Source organism: Tiliqua scincoides, chromosome 4 (assembly GCF_035046505.1).
Source record: "Tiliqua scincoides isolate rTilSci1 chromosome 4, rTilSci1.hap2, whole genome shotgun sequence".
NCBI lineage: Eukaryota > Metazoa > Chordata > Lepidosauria > Squamata > Scincidae > Tiliqua > Tiliqua scincoides.
The window spans coordinates 71,404,670-71,426,965 of record NC_089824.1 but is presented as its reverse complement, the minus strand read 5'-3'; the positions used below and the strand labels follow the sequence as shown (position 1 = coordinate 71,426,965).

The window sequence follows — 22,296 nt, the reverse complement described above, 5'->3', positions numbered from 1 at the left end:
GGTCTCTCACATACGCTGGTCCCAAGCCGTTTAGGGCTTTAAAGGTCATAACCAGCGCCTTGAATTTAGCCCAGAAACGAATGGGCAGCCAGTGCAGCCGACGGAGTAGTGGCGTGATGGAATCAAACTGCCGACCCCCAGCAACTACCCAAGCCACCGCATTCTGCACTAGTTGTAGCTTCTGGACCATCTTCAATGGCAGCCCCACGTAGAGCGCGTTACAATAATCTAATCTTGATGTCACTATGGCATGGACCACCGTGGACAGGTCCGCCCGAGACAGGTACGGCCGCAGCTGGTGCACCAACCGAAGCTGGGCAAAGGCATCCCTGGCCACAGTCGACACCTGGATATCCAGGAGGAGCTGTGAGCCCAGGAGAACCCCCAAGCTGCGAGCCTGCTCTTTCAGGGGGAGTGCAACCCCATTCAGAGCAGAGCGATAGTCCAGCACCCGCATCTTGGATTTCTGCACCAGGAGGACCTCTGCCTTGTCTGGATTTAATCTCAGCTTGTTCACCCTCATCCAGATCCCAACTGCCTCCAGGCAACGCTGCAGGACAGAGACAGCCAGCCTGGAGTCAGGTGGAAAGGGACAGAACTGAGTGTCATCAGCATACTGATGGCACCCAACTCCAAATCCCCGGATGACCTCTCCCAGCGGTTTCATGTAGATGTTAAACAACATGGGGGACAATATAGAACCCTGTGGCACCCCATACCTCAAGGGCCAGGGTGCCAAACAGGAGTCCCCCAATACCACCATCTGGGACCTGTCAGCCAAGAAGGACCGGAACCACTGCAAAACAGTGTCCCCGATCTCCACCTTGGCCAACCGTCCCAGAAGGACACCGTGGTCAATGGTGTCGAAAGCCGCTGAGAGGTCCAAAAGGACTAGCAAGGATGCAGTCCCTTCGTCCAGCCCTTGGCGTAGGTCATCCACCAAGGCGACCAAGGCAGTCTCCGTTCCGAAGCCAGGCCTGAAGCCAGATTGAAAGGGATCCTGATAATCCGCTTCATCCAGGATCCTCTGGAGCTGAGACGCCACCCCCTGCTCGATTACTTTGCCCAGAAACGGGAGGTTCGAGACTGGCTGATAATTATCCAATATACAGGGGTCCAGAGAGGGCTTTTTCAGAAGGGGGCAAACCACTGCTTGCTTTAATGCCAGAGGCACCACCCCCTCTCTCAAAGATGAATTTACTATCTGTCTACTTGGCCAGTCCCTCCCAGGCAGATCTAACCAGCCATGCTAGGCATGGATCCAGCGGGTAGGCGGATGGCCTCACGCTCCATAGGATCCTGTCCACATCCTCAGGTTCTACAAGCTGAAAAGAATCCCACAAAACAGGATTGACAGGTGCCACGGGGACATCACTAGACATTGTCAAAATGGAGTCCAAGTTGTGGCGAATCCGAGCGATTTTATCCGCAAAGTGCCTGGCAAAGGTGTTACAGCGGACCTCCGTGTGGTCCTCCTGATCCACTGATGGGGTCTGATGTAGGAGACCCTGCACCACATGGAACAGTTATGCTGGCCAGCTATGTGCGGACGTGATAGTGGCAGAGAAGAAGTGTCACAGAGTAGGCCCTGTAGTGGGCCTTAGCCTGTGTCTGGTCAGATCTGTCATGAGTCTTTCTCCACCATCGCTCAAGACGCCTACACTGCCGCTTCATCATTCAAAGCTGCTCGGTAAACCAAGGAGCCACTTTGACTCTGCTGGCTGGGAGATGCTGCTCAGGAGCAATCTCATCCACAGCCCTGGCCATCTCTGTGTTCCAGAGATCAACCAGAGCCTCAGATGAGTCACTGGCCTTAGCAGCAGGAAAATCCCCCAGAGCTCTCAGGAAACCATTCGGATCCATCGGTCTACAGGGGTGAACCAAATAATAAGATCCTCCGCCTCTGCGGAGACAGGAGGCCGCAACAAGTCTAAACCTTACCAGGAAGTGATCTGTCCATGACAACGGAGTGATGTTGATCCTCTCCACATCCAGATCACCATCCCTTTGCCCAGACAAAAACTCCAGGTCTAGCATGTGTCCAGCCTCATGGACATGATGTTTCATGAGCCTCATGAAAACATGATGCTTTCTAGCTAGACCTTTCCCCTGGCTAAGTTGCCTTGCCTGAGGGAATCTCCAGTCCTTTTCACTTGCTGTCTGGTGAGTGGATGCTCTTCTCTGAGTCTCATGAAGAGGGTTCTTAGGCTGCAGGAAGGGAACTACAATGACTTACTGTGTGCTGGGAGTTTTTACATTCACTGGAAGGACATTGTGGCACTCCCTGGTTGGAGGAGTGAAACAAAACAGACAGAAATGTGAGGCAGTCATCAGGAGAGAGAGTTTTTGGAGAGAACTCACTACTCAGATGGAAGAGAAGCTGAAGTTCCCTTGTGACTAATGGTGTTTGTAACAAAAGGGCCAAAGCTGTCTATAAGCTGATCCCAGTAGCTGAATGGCACACGCTGTTGCTGGTGAGCCAGAACTGCCTCAAATACTGAAAAATAGGTGAAACAAATCAGGGAAACACAGGGGATTCGTTCCATTCAGCTAAAACTGCAACCTTTACAAATATCCTTAGATAAAACCTGAGTTATAGCCGCTATAGTACTTATTCAGTTCACTCCTTCCGTGTTTTTCTTTATGACATTTATCTAGATGTCTACAGAGGATTGTTCTCAACAGATAACTTTTTTTCTCTGGTAGAAGAAGTGGGGCATTCCTGACCCTTGTGGGAATGCCCCTGCCACTACCAGGAGGCAGGGCCAGCCAATCTCCTCTTCTTGTGGAGGGCATCCCACCCTCAGATTGGGCCTGCCTTTGCCGGCAAACAGTTGCCAACTTTACCTGGTATGGTGGTAGGAATGCTGGCCTTGGAATGCTGACCTAGGAGAAACATAGATTAGGTACTGTGCAGAGAGTCATCTTTCTAAAGCTTTTGAAAGAAGCTGATTATCTTGATCCCTATGAGTCTGAATTCAACCTTACCCACCCTGCTTGATGAATTTGCTTTAGGGACCAGACAGGGGATTGTCTCTGTTGGTCCTGCTTGATCCCTCAGTGGCTTTCGACACCATCAACCATGATTTTCTTCTGGTATGGTTGACTGAGTTGAGAATTGGAGGCACCGTTTTGTGGCGGTTCTACTCTTCCTTGTCCAACAGGTCTCAGATGGTGGTGCTTAAGAATACCTATTTGGCACCCTGATCTTTGACTTGTGGGGTGCCACAGGGTTCTATAATGCCCCATGAAACCACTGTGAGAGGTTATCCAGTGACTTGGAGTTGGCTATCACCAATATGTTGATGCCACCCAGCTCTATCCCTTTTTTCCTCCATCTTGGAAGAAGGCCTTTGGCTGTTGAGGTCCTGGAGCATTACCTGAGGCTGTTGGGAACGGAATGTGAGCTAGCATGTTGAAACTCAATCCTACAAGACAGAGGTCCCCTTGGTTCAGAAAACTTTGATGCAGGGACTGGTTCATCAGCCTGCCCTGAATGAGGTTGCACTCCCTCTGCAGGAGCAGATTTACAGCCTGGGGGGTCCTCTTGGACAAATAGTTCTCTTGGATTGGCAAGTGGCAACTGTGTCCAGCTTCAGCTGGTGCGCCAGTTGCAATTGTACCTGTTCCGTTCTGAGCTGACCACAGTGGCCCATGCCTTGGTGCCATTGTGATTAGGCTACTACAATGTGCACATCTTCCTGTGAAGATGGACTGGAAACTGCAGCTGGTGGCCTGTGTGGTTGTGGGAACTCAACAATTTGATTCTGTTGAACTGTTGCTCTGGTGGCTACATTGGTGGCTGGTTCATTTCCAGGCCTAACTAAAGGTGCTGGTTTTAACCTTTAAGGTCCTTAACGGCTTGGGCCAGGTATCTGAAAGCCTGCCTTCTCCCATATAGACCACCTGGTCGTAAGATCTTCAGGGTGGGTCCTTCTTTGTGTGACCCCTTTGACTGAAGCAGGAGAGGAAGAGGTAGAGGTGAGAAGAAGGTCCTTCTCAGTGGTGGAGTATTTGAATGTGAAATTCTCTCCTGGGCGAATTGTGATCACCTCCTCCTTAGACACTGTCTGATGAGGCTTGAAGACTTTTTGTTTCAAATAGCTTTTGGTGGTCGGTGAGAGACCTGATATGTGGGAATATTGGAATGGGTCTGCTGGAAATTCTTATCTGTTTTTATGCTTTTATGTTTCTAGTTGCTGTTTTAGATTGTGCTACTATGATTTTATCATGTGCACTTTTATTATGTTGTTGTAAACCACCTTAGGTTTATAACCTTGGGAAAGGCAGTTATTGTAGTTTATAAAGAACATGTAGGATAGCAATGGATATGCTACTTGGGGAGAGGGAGTTATAGCACAACATTATTGTGCTGATGTGACTAACCCCAATCACAGGGGTTCTCACAGTATCATTGTGACACCTTAGGGTGTGGTGGCGCACTCACAGGGGTGTCATGGGATGTTTCTGGTGGCCCCTCCTACCTGTTCTCTTAGACGTGGTTATCTTGGATCTCACAAAATCTTGTGAGAGTTAGGGCGCAATCCTAACACACCCTTGGGCCAGCGCAAGTCACTTGCACTGGCCCAGGAGGGTTGCAAAAGTGCCGTAAGGCACGTTTGCACCTCCTTGAACGTTGCCTGGGTCGGCCCAGGGATGTGTGCTGGCCTGTGGAGGCTGAATTCAGCCTCCACACTGACCTCGATGTGGAGGCTTGGGTTGGCTGAGCTCGGCCAAAGCAAGGGTCTAGGGAGGAGGCGGGAGGGAAGTGTTCTGGGGTGTGGGGAGGGTGGGCGGAGGGCAGTTCCAGGGGCAGGCAGGCAGGGAGCAGGAGGCAGGGCTGGGACCCAGCAGATATGCCAAATCCTAGCCCCCATTCCTGAGCAGTGTGGAGCAGTTGCAAGCTGATCCTCTCTCCTCGGACTTACACCACCTCCTGAGGTAGCGCAAGTCTGAGGAGACCCATTGGGGCTGCAGTGGCTTACCCGGGGGTAAGGGGAAGAGTTTCCCCTTACCTCCGACTGAGCCACTTTGGGTCCCTGTCTTGTTCTGGGTACAGTGCAGGCCTCCTGGCATGCATGCTGTAAGCATGTTTGCGCCGACTTGAGAGCTTGCTCCATTGGCACAATGTCATGCGTTGGCCTGTTGGCATCAGATCCAGTCCCTGCGCCCGCCACAGCAGGTAAGATTGAGCTGGGTGTCGCAGGGGGTGGGAAAGGGTGGTGGTGGGAGGGCATTCTGGGGGTGGGGGAGAGTGTTTATGGCAGAACAGGGGAGTATTGGGCCTGGTAGGGGGTGGGACTGGCAGCAGCAGCAGCACACACCATATCTTAACCCCTGTTCCCTGGCCTTGGAGCCCTGCACGGGCTAAATAGCTGGCATGGATCCAAGTAGCACTGTGAGGCCTGGCTTACCAGCGCATATTATGACTGTACTGTAAGAATATTTGAATGAACTGCAAAGTAATAAATTTCTGCCGTATTGACAGAATTGTGACCTCAACATGTTCCTATAAAATAATTGAATCAGCGTAATTATTTCAGTCTCTGATGAAGAACTTTGGGAGGCTTAACTCTAGAGTGAGGAAGACACATGTTAGGCCTCCTAGGAAGTTGTTGGAGGAAAGAAAAAAGTGCTTGCTGTGGTTTTTGTATTTCAGGGCCTGAGGTTGAGTAGAACTTGGGAAACTGGAGCAGACACACAGTGAACAAGGATGCAGACAGGACTGGGAAGGAATTTAGGATGGATAACATGTTCAGGAAAAGGCAAACAGCATGCAGAATTTTTTAAAAACCAATTTCAGGGATGTGGAGCTTGGTAGGAAGCACAGTCAAGTCACTCCAACCTAAGCAAGAACTGTTGAATTGCCTGCTATAGCAGTAACATAGCTAGAGCGGTGCAAAATGGTAAGTAGCGTAGGTTCCCAAATGCAAATGTAAGCAGTGCCTCCCACTTGCCTTTGGAGCCATTTAGAGCCCAATCCTGAACCCTACGCATGCCTGATCTCATCTGATCTCAGAAGCTAAGCAGGGTCAGGCCTGGTTAGTACTTGGATGGGAGACCACCCGGGAATACCGGGTGCTGGCTTATACCATAGTCTTTCAAGACTGAAGGTTGCCAACCAACCTGAACCCGGTGCATCAGCTTACCACCGGGGCACACTGTCTCAGGCATGCCATTAGCGCATGTTTGTGAGCCGTTAGTGCTGGCCCAGAGCCAGCAGGAAGCCTTGCCTGGACTGCCTGGGTGCAGAGAGGTGAGTGTGGGCTTGGGGGGAGGCGGGGAGGAGGTGTGGCAGGGGAGAGAGCTGGGCGGGAGGGGCGGCGGAACTGCAGAGTCCCGTGTTGGGCCTCCAGGCCCGACACGGAGGCTCTTAATCCTGCATCAACCCAAGAATTGTCGCAGAATTGAGTAGCTACTTTCCTTACATGGGGGAAGGGGACGAATGTCCCCTTCTCCTGAGGAGCCAGCAGTGGCTGCCAGGTGCACTTAGGATACAACAGCAGCCATTTTAGCTTCGCGGCAGTCCTGGCACTCCAGGCAGATTGGAATTGGGCTGCCCAGCAGCAACAGCTGCACATTGCTATGAGTCTTTCCCTGCATCTTTTCCCAAGAGCTGTTGAAGATCAGGAGCCATGGAGACTGAACAGTTAGATTACGCTTAGCTGTGAATCAGCAGGGCATGACTGAAGGTTGATGCATGACAGGCAAAAATTGCTTCAGGGAAAGGGGGAGGTGGAAGGCAAACAACTGATAAGGTGTAGTGTCTGGGACGGGCAAGGTCTCCTCACATTTTCTGAAACAGAACCACTCTGAAGGGTGGGCAGGCAGTTTTAGGGTAGACATTTGTCCCTTCTGTTCCTCCTGCTGCCATGATGACAAAACGTGAAGATGAGGAAAAAGATTATTTGCCAGTAACATTCTGAAGTAGTAGCTCTCCCCGGTTTATGCCCAGGTCAAGTTCTACTCAAGAAGGATAGTCGATCTGTCAGTTTTATTAATATGGTCAAAGACCAGCATAAACAAAACACAGCAACATAGCCGTGTATCAAACAAGATTTAGAAATTTTAGCAATTGGGTATACTTGGTACCAAAAACAGGAAGACAGATAAATTTTTTTTCGTAACTAACAATACCCTTGTGAAATTTTGCAAGTGGCTGCCAAGAAACTTGCTCTCCACATTGTGGACTGTGAAATCGGTTCCTGTAAGAAGTTTCTTGGCCATCTCCTCATCGGACAGGCCTGAAAATGTCCTAATCAGGGAAGTAATAAACTTAGCACATATCCCCTGATAAAATGAGCAGTGAAACAAAACATGTTCTATCATTTCCACTTCGCCTGAGCCACAAAGGCAAACCCTTTTAGGGATAGGGATCCTTATAGCAACCCTCAACAAATGCCAAGGGAAGCGGTCTTCATCTGGCTAAAAAGAAGGCTCTCCTATGTCCTGGAAGCTCAAGTAGCAAGAGATAGGTGGCTGGTGCAACTATATTATCTGGTGTCCTCCATGGCTAAAAAATTGGGAGTTCTGCTGATATCCCCTTGCCATTCGATGTCTGACAACCTCTGCTTTATGGTTGCTCTTGCCTGTTTCAAATCATTGCCAATGCAACCTCAGTTGAGAACCACAAGTGTCTCAGCTTTCTTGGACTGCCTTGAGCCAGGTTGATTGGAAGTTATCACATAAAACTAGAGATGTTAAACCCCAGGCGGTAAAATTTAAGTTGAGCCAAAGATAAATGGAAGCTAGAGAAATTCTGATCTCAACCTTTAGCAGGCTGGAATCCAAATGCAGGCTTGTGTTGGAAATGTAGCTACTTGGAATAGCGATCTTAAAAACTTGAATTGAACATGCTCTAGAGGGGGGAGGGCCTAGAATTGTCCCATATAAAAGTTGTGACAAAGTTTTAACTTGGTATATTTTAATCGCTGCTGGGATATCGTGGCCACCTTTAGTACATAGGACCCTAGAAGGATAAATGAGAAGGTATCGCCTTCCTGCTGAGTATATACAGTATTTCACAACAGTATATTATGCATTACTTTGTTAAGAATTATGTTGTAAGAGGGAGTTAAGAAATGTATCACACTGTTCACACTGATAAGAGATGTTACTGTACTGAGCTTCTGTTGTAAATCCCATTCTAGAGAATCAACATACCAGATTTCTCTTGTTAGCACCTTGCTGATCCAGCCCTAGCTGAATGTTATCTTGTCTCCAGAGATAGCACTAGGTCCTGCTAGGACCTGGGGAAAGGTTTGGACCTGAGCATATGCCAGCACAAAGGCCTTCCTGGTCCTCTTCCAACTTGACTGATGTGTCGCCTCTCCCTTCCCCTTCCATTCTAAGAGGGTGGAAGAGGAATTGAGCTGCTTTCACTGGTGGGGAGGGGCTCAGTGGGAGGAGGAAGAGCCCACACAAGTTGAGCCTTGTGCAAGGACCACTCCACCCTGGCCAACTGCGCATTGTCCCTGGCAGCCTGTTTTGTTCCTGGGTTGTCTGGGACAAAACTGACTCCTATGCATGTTGTAGCAGTACAGAACTAGAAAATATAGAGTTGCATGAGAATTGTACTCATTCTGTGCTGCCTTGATGACTTGTGGGGTTGAATCTGACACAGATAGATTCTTGGGCCCATGCTGCAGAGCATCCCAGCTAAGGTGCTGCTCCTGCCTGTCTCCATGCACATTAATTAGAAGGGGTAGGCATTCTTGTTGTGGTGGGGATAGGCATTCTCTTTTATTCCTGCCTATCAAAAGCACAAAGATGATTTGTGGTCCAGCTTTGGAACAGAGCATCCACAGAACTAAAGTTTTAAAAAGAAAGAAGCAAGATCTATGTAATGACCAGGACTTGATGTGAAAGAGAATGTAGCCTTGTTTGTTTTAGTGCTCCATGGGCATTCCCTAGTTTAAATGTTGCGTCACAGAAGCATTTAGGTCCTGAATTTATTTTTTTTTAAATGAGAGAATCATAAAATGGTACAAGCATAGTAGAAGGAAGCTTGTGTTGCATGTTGGCAGTGACAGTGTGTGTAGAATCTGGGTTGCATCTTGATACCTGGCATAATCTTAAGGGGTTGAATGAGACCACCAAGGTAGAATTATTCAGGGTTTCTTCTTGGTCATAGCTAAAAATTATTATTCAGAGTAGTAGTATAATTTTTATTACGAAAGTGCTCAGCACAAGGCATGTAAAATAAATGAAACTTAAAAGAACAAAGCTGTTTGCAGGTTTTCAAAGAAGTGACGGTAACAAAGATGTCAATTGGGGAGAGGGAAGGTGGTGAAGTTCAAAGGCTCAGATGAAGATGGTGTTCAATAAAAGCAAACCAGCATGAAAGGCAATTTTCAGATGCTGTTCAATAAAGGAACACTACCATGATTTGTGAAGACCTATTGGTATGCATGCCAGGGAAATTTATTAGGGGGTTACTAAGACATCCATGCAATTTAGAAAAAGAATTTGGATAGCAGCCATTTCTTACTGAAGGTCACACCTCAGTTTTGTGATGAGGATCTAATGCAGTCATAAAATGTAGACTCTCTAGTAACATTTGGCTGATGTTCAAGTTCATATCGTCAGTAGACCTAGCTAAATTAATTTGCTTCAGAGGGCCAGTTTTGTACCTTCATTCCTGAGAATCGGTGAATCAGTGACTTCTTGAATGTTCTAAGCTTGTTTTGCTTGGTCTTCAGTAATACTAAGGGCACAATCCTAACTCTCTGTTAGGTTGGTGCAAGTCCCTTGTGCCGGCCCAGGAGGGTCACAAATGTGCTGTAAAGCACGTTTGCGCCTCCTCTGGAGTCAGCTGGGCCAGTGCAGGGACATGCACCAGTCCACAGAGGCTGTATCCAGTCTCTGCAACGACCTGGGGAGGGAGAGTTGCGTTGGCTGAGCTTGGCTGATGCAGGGGTCTAGGGAAGGCAGGGAGGAGGCTGGAGGGAGGCATTTTGGGGTGGGGGAGGGCAGGCAGAGGGTGCTCCAGGAGGCGGGTGGCTGGGGAGTGGGAGGCATGACTGGGACGTGGCAGTTATGCCGGATCCCAACCCTATTCCTCAAACAGTGTGGAGTGGCTCGAAGCTGCTCCATTCTCCTTGGACTTGCACCACCTGCAAGTCTGAGGAGACCCATTGGGGCCTTGGTGGCTTACCCGGGGGATAAGGGGAAGAGTTTCCCTTTGCCTCTGGCTGAGCCACTTCTGGCCCCTATCTTGCACTGCCTACAGCACAGTCCTCCTGGCTTGTCTATTCCAGCACAACATAGGATTGCGCTGCATGTTGCACAATTGAGGATTTGCTTGATATGTTTAAAACAGTATAAGAAATTCACTTCCCCGCACATGCCCTCCCTCCCACACACATTCAAGGTTAGGCTCTCGACTCTATCTTACTATCTTTTGTCTGTTCTCTTCTTGCTAACCAACTCTTCCTGTCCTTTGGACTCCTGATACTCAGTCTTTGTTCTCCCGCCTCTTAGAGTTCTGTCTGCCTCTTTTCAAGTCTCCACTTTGCAGCCTGTGGTGGTTTTTCCTTTCTCCCATCAACCCTCTGCCTTTGGGCCCCTGACCTTGACTTCCCCTATCTGTTTGACCATCTTCCTAACCCTCAGTCTTCCTAACTGCCCAGGTGTAACATGCTGTCCTTCAGGCCTCTGTCTTCCCCTCCAAACTGATTTTTCATTTTGCCCACAAAAACTGCACGGTCAACATTCTGTTGCTAGCAACTCCTTCTAAAGAATGAGAACATTTTGTGAGTATTTGGGTGAACTAAAACAGTGGAACAATGGTCAGAGTTTTAGAAAAGAAGAAACTATAGAGCACTAAAAAAATTTATGTTTTCAGTGTAAGTTAACTGGCCAGTTTTTCCTCTCTTATATTTCTCCCCAAGATTTAATCTGAACTGGGTGTCACCAGAGCTAAGCCACAGAAAATGAGAACCCTACAGTAACAAGCACGTGCTGAATGCCTTTTTCTAATCACTGTGGGCCAGTGCAATCCCAGACCTTGAGGAGGCCTTAGAAGGCTTTGTGAGGGCCAAAAAGGCCATGCATGTCTCTGGCTCTCAGAATACCTTCTGCCATGACCGGTCGGGGGAGCACTTGGACTGGCTGATCCCCCCCCCCACTCAGTATGCTGCTGCTTTCTAAGTAGACTTGAGCTGTGGTACCCTTTTGATACATTAACCCACTACTACTACTGCATTAATCCATAAACATACATTCATTTAAAATGGCATTGCCCCTTATATTGAGGCTGAACTAAGGGGAAAACCCAGCATATCTGAGGAGGGAGGACAAATAATAATGGCTCGTTATTTGTGAACATGCGGCAGTTGGATATTGCATGGCTTCATGTGGTTGAGTTCTTAAAAACTTTACTATAAATAGGCCTGTTCCATTCAGTGTGTTCAAGAAGCATTTTGGAAGGTTTTGGTATGACTGTTTATGAATAATTTTTTAAAAGCATTAGAAGGGAAAAGATCTCCCTCTAGTGGTTTTAGTGAGGTTCATTGAATTCATTTTTTAAATACATAATTTAAATTCATTGTTAAAAACTCTGCTTGTTTGTTGAAAATCTGAAACTCAGGTACTTAATGTTACTCTTTTGTAATGTCACCTGCTCCATAAAAGACCAGAAAGTGCACAGGAGCCCACATTAACTTGGGCATTTTCCCTTAATATCCAGCACATCCTATTCAGCAATGCTTATTGTGCCATCAAGAATTCTGTGATCATGCCACTCTTCCATTATACCAGGGGTGTTAAACATAAGGCCCGAGGGCCGGATGCGGCCCGCAGCTGCTTTTTATCTGGCCCTCGAGCTCTCAGCCACTGAGCAGTGCTGAGGTGACACTGCTGAAAGAGTGGCTCACGTGATAATTGGGCTCTCCCATATCTTCAAATATGATCAAGATTTGTGTATTTTCTCTCCTGTCATTAGCAGCTAATGAGTTCCTACACAAGAACAGTTTATTTCTGGTTTTGGCCCGTTTAATGACATAACTTCCAATGTAATGTCATCGCCTCCAGCCCTCAGCAGGCATCATGAATGATATTCGGCCCTCTGTATGACATGAGTTTGACACCCCTGCATTATACACTTCAGTTAACAACACCAAAGCTAATTCATTCTGTTAAGCATCTTTATAGAACTGTGTGCAGACATTACTTTACAAAAGAGTTGGGTGATAGCTTGCAATTGTCTTATGCAAATTTTAAGAGAGAGAGTTTAAAAAAAAGTTATTCTGACACTAATTTTCTAGCAGGTTATGTAAACAATCCAGGGAATTATTTATGTTTTTATTCCACTCTTACTTCAAGGACCTCAGGATGGCATGTTAATCTTCTCCTCTCCTCCACCCCCATTTTGTTCTTATAACAACTGATGTGAGGTAGGTTAGACTGAGAGTGTCACTGGTCCAATGAGTAATGAGTTTCATGGCTGAGTGTAGATTTCAGAGTGGATCTCTCTCCTCCTTGATGGACACACTAGTTACTCCATTACACTGGCTCTGTCCAGGAAGGAGTTTCCAGTATAGCATTGAGTTGTGGGAGAGAATCTGGTGCTCTGCTTTCCAACTGAGAGAAAAAGCGGGGGGGGGGGGGAAGACTTGAAAGACTTTCCATTTCTAATGAAAGTTATTGGCATGTCTCGGAAAGAAGTACACCTTGTTCTTCAAAAATTATGAATAGTAATGAACACGTGGACTATTTTCTAATGTTTTGCTGTATAACAGTCTTATTGTGAGTTTGTGCACTGGCCACCCTCCAGGTGGTTGAACATTACAGGATTGAGGATGAGAGGGAGAGATAATGCCTGGTCTAGTACTGAATGCTCACTTTTCAGAATTTTAGCCAAGTATGGACTGTAGAAACTTATTCCTAGTGGAATTCTTTGCTTGATGTATGCGGTTTTAAAGATGCAGTTATGTGCTTAATTGACAGAACTTCCTGGATGTGCAGTTCAATATTGAGGGGTTCTCTTTTCTTCTTCTAGGTTTGGGAGGCATTTTGAGTCCCCTCTACTGTTGCAGAGCATTATAATGATAATTACAATGTTACTGATGCTGAAACTGTGCACAGAAGTACGCGTGACAAATGAGCTGAATATAAAACGGCGCTCCTTCTCAGGTTAGTTAGTGATGCTATATAATAAAAGTATTTTTTCCCCATGTTTGTTTTACTCTTGACTAAATTAGAGTTTTGCACATGCGTTTTTTAAGCATCCAAGACAATGGCTGTGTCTGGCCCATTTGAAGGAAACTGGTATTAGTCTGAAACTGATCTTTCTATTTTGTTAGCAACAAAAATCAAATCCTTACTTTGATATTATGCTACTCCCTGTTAAGTAGTTAATGTCATTGAGAGAGCCTAACCTATACTTCAACTGTATAACTGAGAGGTATTTTCTCTTCTGCAAAGCTTGTAGTGGGAGGCTCTTCTCACTGTACACTGTACTCCCAAATCCTTACTGTGTTCAAATGCCTCTTGCCATCATATCGGCTGCCTTAACCAATTCCTGCCCAGCCCATAGGTGCACACATTTGATCCCTGTTGCGTATACACAATGTTGGGCAGAAATGGCTTAACCCCAGTTACTATTGAATAAATTGTTGCTATCCTGTGGAAGCCACTTTAAATGGCCTGTGTGCACTGGCTATTGCATCCAACAGCTATAGCACTTGGAGCCAGTCACCGCATGGATCACCCTCATAAAGTTTCCATGCCACTGTGACTGCATCAGAAATACACAGCAGCGGTGTTTATCTCCTCTGTAGTGTGTGTGTTCCAGATGGTGAGCTGCTGTGTGATTGTTTTTAATTATTTTGTTCTTAGGATTGTTTTGTGTTTAAATGTCTTTGTGTAAGCAACTTTGGATATACTTGTAAGGAAAAGTGGGGTAAAATTCCGTTAAATAAACCCTTCTTCCATACTGGATTTTCTTTCTGGGGGGCTTTAATTCTTTTGCCATCTATATTTCATCACTGCTTGCTGTTGGAAAGTTGTGCCTCAATATTTGCAGCCTTATAATCATGCTTCATGTGTCATTTTTTCCTTGTCGTTCCTGTGGCTTTTAGACAACATCCTTTTCATAGTATGAGAGGTATGTACATAGTTGTGAGGTATCATGGTGAACTCTGTGTGTGTGTGTGTGTGTGTGTGTGTGTGTGTGTGTTGGAATATATATTTGATGGCTTGGGCAGGTTTAAAGGCCCTTATCTTGAAAATTTTCAGAATTCCTTTTGCAAAAAGTGAATTCTTGCCCTTGAAGAAATATTTATCAAAATTACTGGGCTTTCCCATTCTATTTATTACATTTATTACGTTACCATTTTGAGATTGAACTCCCTTTTTAACTTTCTTGACCAGTGTTGGTACTGGCCTCATTTTCTTTTTGCTATTCAACATCATCACAACCTTTACTTTTTGCTATTCTGTAGCAGGACAGCTTTCATGTGAAGGAACGCATCTTCTGTTGTAAACTGTATTGCACTACTTTCAGCCTTTATAAGGTAATTCTAGATGTCTTTTTTTCCCTAGGATCGTGCTTTTTCCATATACTTTTGTGGACCCTTGTATTCAGTGGGCCATTATGAAATGAGATATTCTCTTAGACACCCTTCTAGTCCCACTTGAGTAGAAGCGAACCAATTTCTCTTAACTTCAAAAATAATAAAACAGCTCCACTCTTATTTTGGAGCGGTTCATGTTTTAAGAGCAAGCATGTCTCATTCCCCTACGTAGTTCTTGTGGCTTGAAGGTCATGCTGATGACAGTAAACAAAATTTAGCTCAATGCTTTTTATTTTGTGTAGTGTGCATTTTTGGCACTTTTATTTATATGGTATCTGATGTTGCATGGGAAGGTCAGCTCATCCTGACTTTATTAGCAGCTTGCTGAGCAGGATAAATTGGGATCTCCTGAAATTTCACCTTCCAATCTAGAGATCTCTTTATCTCTAGTTCTTCATGAGAAAATAAAAGATTTTCTTCTTCCTTCTCTCATTCCAGAGTTTCTTGAAGACTTGTTCTCCTATACATTTACTATCGTGAATAGAGACCTGGAATGTCAAAGCAAGCCCTTTCTGTTTTGATTTTATTTTTGTCAGTTTTTGTTGGTGGAGATGGGGAGAAATTATTTTCTGATATGTAGAGTTGTCTTATATGGACTGTTGTGAGAACTTATTCTAAATCTGTTGTTAATGAAAAAGAATGTGAGATTATCTTACTCTGATAAAATCTAAAAAGAAGTCTGGGAATTTTCTCACACTCTGCAATATTTATACCTTGGTATTACACATCACTTTGACTGTTTCTATAAAAAGAGAATTTCAGAAATGTGCAAATAGATTAGAAGCCACTTTGAGTCTGCTCTAGGCCATTTTTGTACTCCTTTGACTTGTGTGGGTCTTGGAGGAACTGGCTATACAGGTGCAACCTATTTATCCATGGATTTTTTATCTGCGGATTTGTCTCAGCTCTAATAGGGTGAGAGAAATGAAAGTCACACACACCTTTGCCTCCTTTGCCCTGCACTGGCCTCTGGTCCATTTCCAGGCAGCCCAAAACACTGCAAAAATGCTCCGCCTCGCCCAGACAGGGAAACAGTCCTGGAGCCATGGAAGAGGTCCCCCTTGCCAAGGAACAGTAACACTCTTGGAGCCCCTGAGTCAGCAAAGAGGCTGAAGAGGGGAAGGGGGGCAGAAAACCTCTGTAGCCAGAGCATGTGCAGCAAGGTGGAGCTCGCTTTCCTGCTCTGTCTCACTCACACACTCACACACTCACTCACACACACACACACACACACACACACAGGGGCAGGCACGGTAGCAACAGAGAGGATTGCTTTAAAAAACCCAGGGAGTTTTACCGAATTTCCCCCCCCCCCCATGATGCAGGCTTTCCGTGCTCCAGCCTACGGAAACAAAACAGCCCAGCAAGACTACAGTCCTCTCCACACTTTCCTGGGAATAAGCCCCATTGACTGGAATGGAACTTACTTCTGAGTAGAAACGCATAGGACTAGACTCTTAAAAGCTCAGCATCCCACCTGTGAAAGAAGCAGGGACAGCTGACAACGGGGAGGGCTGAGTACGGGGGGGGGGGAGAGGGGATTGCTTTAAAAAACCCAGAGAGTGTTTGCCAAATTCCCCCCCCCCCCATGCTCCAGCCGCACAAACAAAACGATCCACACTTTCCTGGGAGTAAGCCCCATTGACTACAGTGGGGCTTACTTCTGAGTAGGCAAGCATAGGACTAGACTCTTAAAAGCTCAGCATCCCACCTGTGAAAGAAGCGGGACAGCTGGCAATGGGAGGGCTGAGAGCTAACAGCTGCCTTAGTGAACTGAACTAACACGGATAAGTAGGCTCCACCTATAATTAGGAAAATAGAACAAGCGGTCTTTTCCCTCTTGCACAGAAGTTTACTCCTGCCTTTGCTCCATTAATTTGATACAGTTCTCAAATACCAATGCTGAACTTATGGCAAGTGTAATCTAAGGAAAAATGGGGCCCTCTTATTTCAGAAAATTGGGTAGAATCTGTATGGATGGTTGTATCATGGGCCCTGTAGTGTTGCAAGGCAGAGAGATTTTTCAGTATGTTAGAACACAATCATTTCTTGGATAGTTGAGCCAACAGTGTTTTGATAATCTTTTCTCTCTCCTGCTGTTTTAATTAGGCTAAGTCTGGAAACTTTAAATGTTAAAGCTACTTTCAATGTCCTTTAAAAACAAACATCATTTTATATGCTATATAAAACAACCAGATGTGTAGAAGCCACATTACATGTATGTATTGGATAAAATAAATATTAATGTATTTTCAGACAGTTTTAAGCACACAGTGACGCCATTATTTTTCTACCTACTCTCTAAATCCAGGTGAATGCCGTGCGGACAGCACAGGAACTAAAGCACTTCTGGCATGGCTATCAGCAAGATATACTAACATGGTTAACTTTTAAAAAGAACTGAAAGGCCTGCTGTTGTATGGAGTCAAACTAGTCTGTTTTGTCTTTCCTTTCTCTTCAATTTTTTAATGTAGTTGCAGATAGTAAGGATGAAGAAATCAAAATACCTCCAAAGAAATCCTTTCTGGGTATGTACTTTACAAACCCATACTGCATGAGATTGCCATTTGAAACACCATCCATTCTTCATTACCTTTTATTTAACTGTGTGCTTTTTAAAAATGTTTTTGCCGTGTCAGAAATGAATGCATGATTATCATTTCTACTAAGTCTCTTGTCTGTGCTACATTTCCCCTATCTAATACCACTTCCGTTCAGTTTTAGCACTGACTGAGGAAAAAGATGCATTCAGTATTGTTCATCAAGCAGATTTTTACTCTTTCACAGATTTTTTATCATCAGAATGGTTCAGTAGTTCTCTGGACAACTTTGAGATTAAACAACTTTTAATATGTCTTGATTGACTGATTCTTTTTCTTAGCACACTCAGAAGTCATATTTTTAGCATTTTGTTGCTTGAAGATCAACTGTGAATTTTCTATAACTAGGATGCCTCCACTCCAGAAGGCTTGCTGCTGAAACTAAGAAATAAGGAAAGGCTTCTTTAATATTTTATGGGTCAACCAGATTTTGTGGTTAATTTCCATGCCTGCAACAGCAACTCAGATGAATGACATGGCAGTGGTGAACCTCTCCTCGAGGTACCCTGGGGCAAAGTGCCATGAAGCCGCCCCCCCCCCCATGAAGCCGCTTCCCCCACTCACCTGGATCACCACAGAGCCTTGCGTGACTCCAGGACTGACAGGAGAAGCCGCCTGAGGCTTCCCCGCGGTCTTAAACTGTGCTTCTGGAAATCCGGAAGCATAGTTTCTGACTGCATTGGGAGCCTCATTAAGACTTCCCGCGGTCCTGGATGTGTGCGAGCTTTGCGTCTGGGGCATTTGTCCAGTTCTTCCAATGGGAGGTCCATTGCTGTGACATGGAAACTAAACATGCGACATGGATGATCTATGATATGTTGCAAATATAATCCTTAAGATGTGAAGCTCAGGCATGCAAGAGTAAGGTAGGGATGATGCACAGAGGCCATGCATGAAGCAAGCCTATAATATGTATGTTTGGAACTATTATTTTTAAATATTTTTATACGGCCCTTCCTCCAAGGAGCTAAGGGTGGTGTATGTAGGTCATTAGGGTTTTGGCCTCCCAACAGCCCTGTGAGGTAGGCAAGGCTGAGAGACAGTAATTGGCCCAAGGTCATCCAGGAAACTTCATGGCTGAGTGGGGATTTGAATCTGGATCTTCCAGGTCTAAGTCAAACTCCATAATCGCAACACCATTCTGACTCTCCAAACTAGACTGCCTTGAGGTAGGGAATGATTGAAGTGAGAATATATTTCATTTTCCTTATGCCATCCACTACCTTCACTTGTGCAAAGTCTTTGCTGTGAATTAGAGCTCACTTTGCTGTGTTTAGACTCGGAGCCATTGTCATGATTCTTTGAATGTGTGATAAAAATAATTGGTAATGTTTGGCCACAATCCTAAACGCTCTTACCTTGGAGTAAGTCCCACTGAATACAGTAAGACATACTTCAGAGTTAGTATGCGTAAGACTGCACTGTTGGTTCTCATCACTTCAGGCTGTTGCCTAAGGATGAGAGATGAGCATATTGACATTTAGCTATTACCTGCAACAGTTTGCAGTTACCCTCTAAAGCAAGTTGACTTTTAGTTGGTCCTCACTGGAGAATTCATCAGAATGCAGTCAATCCATCCTTCACCTTGAGATTGGATAACTTTTTCTGAGTATGTACATCGGTTCAATTCCTTTTTTCAAGACACCATTTCCTGTTGCATCTTTTTCAAAAAGCTTTTTTCAAATTTTTTATTCTTTGATTTTCATTGTTTGCTTGCAGTAATTTTCACTGGCTTGCTATATAAAACTCTACTAACTTACGGAATGTAAAACAGGTTAAGGTTCCTTAACTTTATGTTTACATTCTTGTTGCTTGTGTAATTTGTGTTGCATGGTTGAAAGCTGTTTTCTTTTAATATGCTCAAGGTTAGCAGGATTATTCATCTTAGGTTCTTGCAGGGTATAGTAAGGTATACTACTCTTTTGTTCATTTTTTTAAAATTGCAAGTTTCTAAAAGTAGTTAATGGCTAGCTTGTGTGCACCTACAGAAGCTGAATATTTGTGTGAAACTGAATTGAACTTCCCTGTGAATGAGAGATGGCCAAGTACTGCAATGCATTTGAGATTGTTTTGCAAAACAGAAAATAATACACAAACAGAAACACTAACTTTTCTGTGGTACAGAATATGCTTTCTAAAGTTGGTTTCTTACTGTTTGTTTCATGTTTAAATAAATGGCAAGTAAAAATTGTTGTGTTCATGCATATGTGTAGATCTAGAATTTGATCTAGTCTAACTGATATATAAGTCCATGTATTATGTGCCATATGCTAAATAAATAAAATAAATGTAGATCTAGAATGCTAAGAGCAAACTTGTCAGATTGGGTGGATACATAGTTAAGGCACTTATTTGAGTCACGCAAACTTGGTTTATGGCTTTTGTGAATCTGTGTTCTCTGTAGACATGTAGAAAAGAAGTGCAGGAATGAAACTTGTCTCAAGTAGTCTGGAAAAGGCCAAAGTTCTCCTTAATGTCCAAGAAATACTAATGTTGTGCCTTCAATTATTACAGTGACTTCTTAATATGCACATGAACCAGTTTCATAGAGTTCCACGGCAAAGAAAACTGCAATCAGTTGAGTTTTTAAGCCAAGATCTGGTGACAGGGGGAACCACTGTTGTGTGTGAATGTGGGAAGAACTCTTAATTGTCCATGGTGGGAGAAGCGCTCTGTCTATTCAACTGAAGCTGTGGCTGAAGCATATAATGAAGATGTGAAAAGGGAAGAGGCCTGAAGGGTTGCTCTCCAGGCTCCAACAACTTTAAAATGGGGGTGAGACAGCCTGATTCTTGGGACCCACTGCCCCCTTTAAGTACCTGAAATACACACAAGTCTCTCACAGTGCTGTAGGAAGGAAGCTCTGTGACTTTAGAAACTCTTACAAAAACCACCCTAAGTAAGGGGTTCCCAAAGCGTGTGTCATGGTGTGATGGTCCCCCATCTGTTCCCCTGGGCACTGCCATCTTGAATCTCACAAAATTTCTAAAGCAAGTTCCTTTAAAGCGAAATTTTGCAAGATCCAAGATGGTGTTGCCTAGCTGAGGAGGCTACGGGGACATCGTGACCTAGATAAGTTTGGGAACCACTGCCCTAAGTTATTGGAAGGTCTATGAAGGCTCTGGCAACTAATAAAGAACTACAGTAGTCCACTAATCAGAGATGTCCCCTTTCTAAAGAAAAAAAACACGTGACCTTTGCAACATTTTACAGATACCAATGTGTGTGCTTTGTTTTCATTATATAATTACTTTTCATTGGTGCTGGAGAGTCATAGTGTTGAGAATGGGTGCTGGGGCTGAGCCTGGCTCATACTAAACCTTGTATTGGCTCCAGTGCCTTTGGACTGAGAGTGATTGTGCCTGCTGATATTGGGTGAAAATGGTTGCAAAGAGAAGGAATGTGGTAGTGGCCAGAAGAGTGGAGAATTGGCGTGTTGCTCTCAGGCCGTTCAGATCTGCATCGATCAATCTTCTGCAGCCTGCATGCTGCCAGCCATTTGCACAAATTACATTGTGGCAATATTGAGAATAGATCAAATGCAATTCTCCCCCTTTCTGCCAGTGCAAAGACCTTCCTGTGCCAGCAGCTCCTCTGCATTGGGATTCAAGAAAGACTGGACCAAAGGACAATTCAGTTGCTGGACTACTGGTCACATTTTGGGGGTAATATTTGTTTTACTGAAGTCCAGACCAAGCGTGTAGCTATCCCATGGGAAAAATCATCCTCTTCCAGACTTCCTATGTCTGCATGTATCTCAGCAGCACTTGCCATCCAAAAAGGGCAGAGCTTCCCTCTGAGTGTTTGCCCTTCTGAAGACAATAAACATCTATTTTTGCCAGTGTCAGCAAGATTCACGTGCTATTTGTTTTCATTCATGGCAGTTATAAGATTGTGTCCCAAAGCAGGCATGCGGAACAGTCACCTAAGCAGCCAATCTTCAAACTCTCACTCAGAAAATCAGACAACGATCTCAGTTCTATTCATAATTATGTGTGTATACACGTTTTCCATGCTGAACAGTTCTGCATAGGCATACAAAGAGTAGTATAAATAGATGACACCTTCCCTCCCTTCTCCAGTGGGAAGAGGTTCAAAGTGCTACTGACTTCCCTTGCCTTCTCCCCCTCCCCCTGGATCCCAATCCGTTAGAGCAGGGGTGTCCAAAGTTTTTGGCAGGAGGGTCACATCAGCTCTCTGACATTGTGTCAGGGGCTGGGGGGGAAAATAATTGATCTACATTAAAAATTTGAATAAATTTATATAAGTTTACATAAATGAATATATTAAAGATGAAATTGAATGAATGAATGAAAGTCTTGCGATAGCTCAAGGCCTATAAAAGGCCTTGCACAAAGCAAGGCTGGCCTTTCCTTTGCTGCTGCTACTGCATCACAGACGTGAAACAGCAAGCAGTGGAGGTAGCCCTCATCCCACAGTTCACGTGAGAGGTCAAACAGTCACCCTCATGCTGAGATCAGTTAAAGTGGGCTCCAACAAATCTCCAGAGGGCCATAGGCTCATTGAAGACTGGGGACTCCCTGAGGGCTGCATTGAGAGGCCTTGAGGGCTGCAAGTGGCTCCAGGGCTGGGGTTTGGGCACCCCTGAGTTAGAGCAAAAGATCAAGCAGAAACCACTTTCACTGGTGTCTGTCCTCTTGCCACAAACGAGGGGGAGAGATGGTTGCCTTTTAAAAGTGAAAACAAGGATAGGGTGAATTGTGGTGAAGGAGGGCTCTACTGGGAGCCAATCTGGGGCACCACCTCAGAGGACGTGGAACTCATGGATATTTTTTAAAAAAACAAAAAAACAACTATGTGAGCTTTGCAACCATACATTTAAAACCCACGTGGAAGGCTCCAGACTCTCAGATTAAGAAGTGAAAAAGTGGGAAAGAGGTACTTGGATATTCTGTGGCAAAAAAACAACTCATGGATAAGGAAGCCTATGTGGGTTTTGCAGCTAATTCTGTACTTATTCAGTGGGCCATGCTCATTTCCACTTGGGTTTTTGCATATTTGGTCTCGGTCTTAGTCATCCCTTTTCTGTGTCTGTATAGCAACTCATGTTTTGTCAGCACTCACACTCAGTTAATCACACTGAAGCACTGTATAAACAG

At 45.0% G+C, this 22,296-nt stretch overlaps 1 protein-coding gene across 3 annotated transcripts in view; it reads left to right on the top strand.

The window, feature by feature from the left end:
• SLC66A2 (solute carrier family 66 member 2) overlaps positions 1 to 22,296 on the top strand; it is an 89,598-nt gene that overhangs the window by 17,610 nt on the left and 49,692 nt on the right. For 2 of the 3 annotated variants that reach the window (XM_066622943.1, XM_066622942.1), the window contains exons 3-4: positions 13,001 to 13,134; positions 17,051 to 17,104. In XM_066622943.1, the coding sequence (XP_066479040.1) occupies positions 13,001 to 13,134; positions 17,051 to 17,104 (188 nt within the window). The remainder of the gene's footprint in view (positions 1 to 13,000; positions 13,135 to 17,050; positions 17,105 to 22,296) is intronic. The other variant, XM_066622944.1, reaches the window with a different exon arrangement.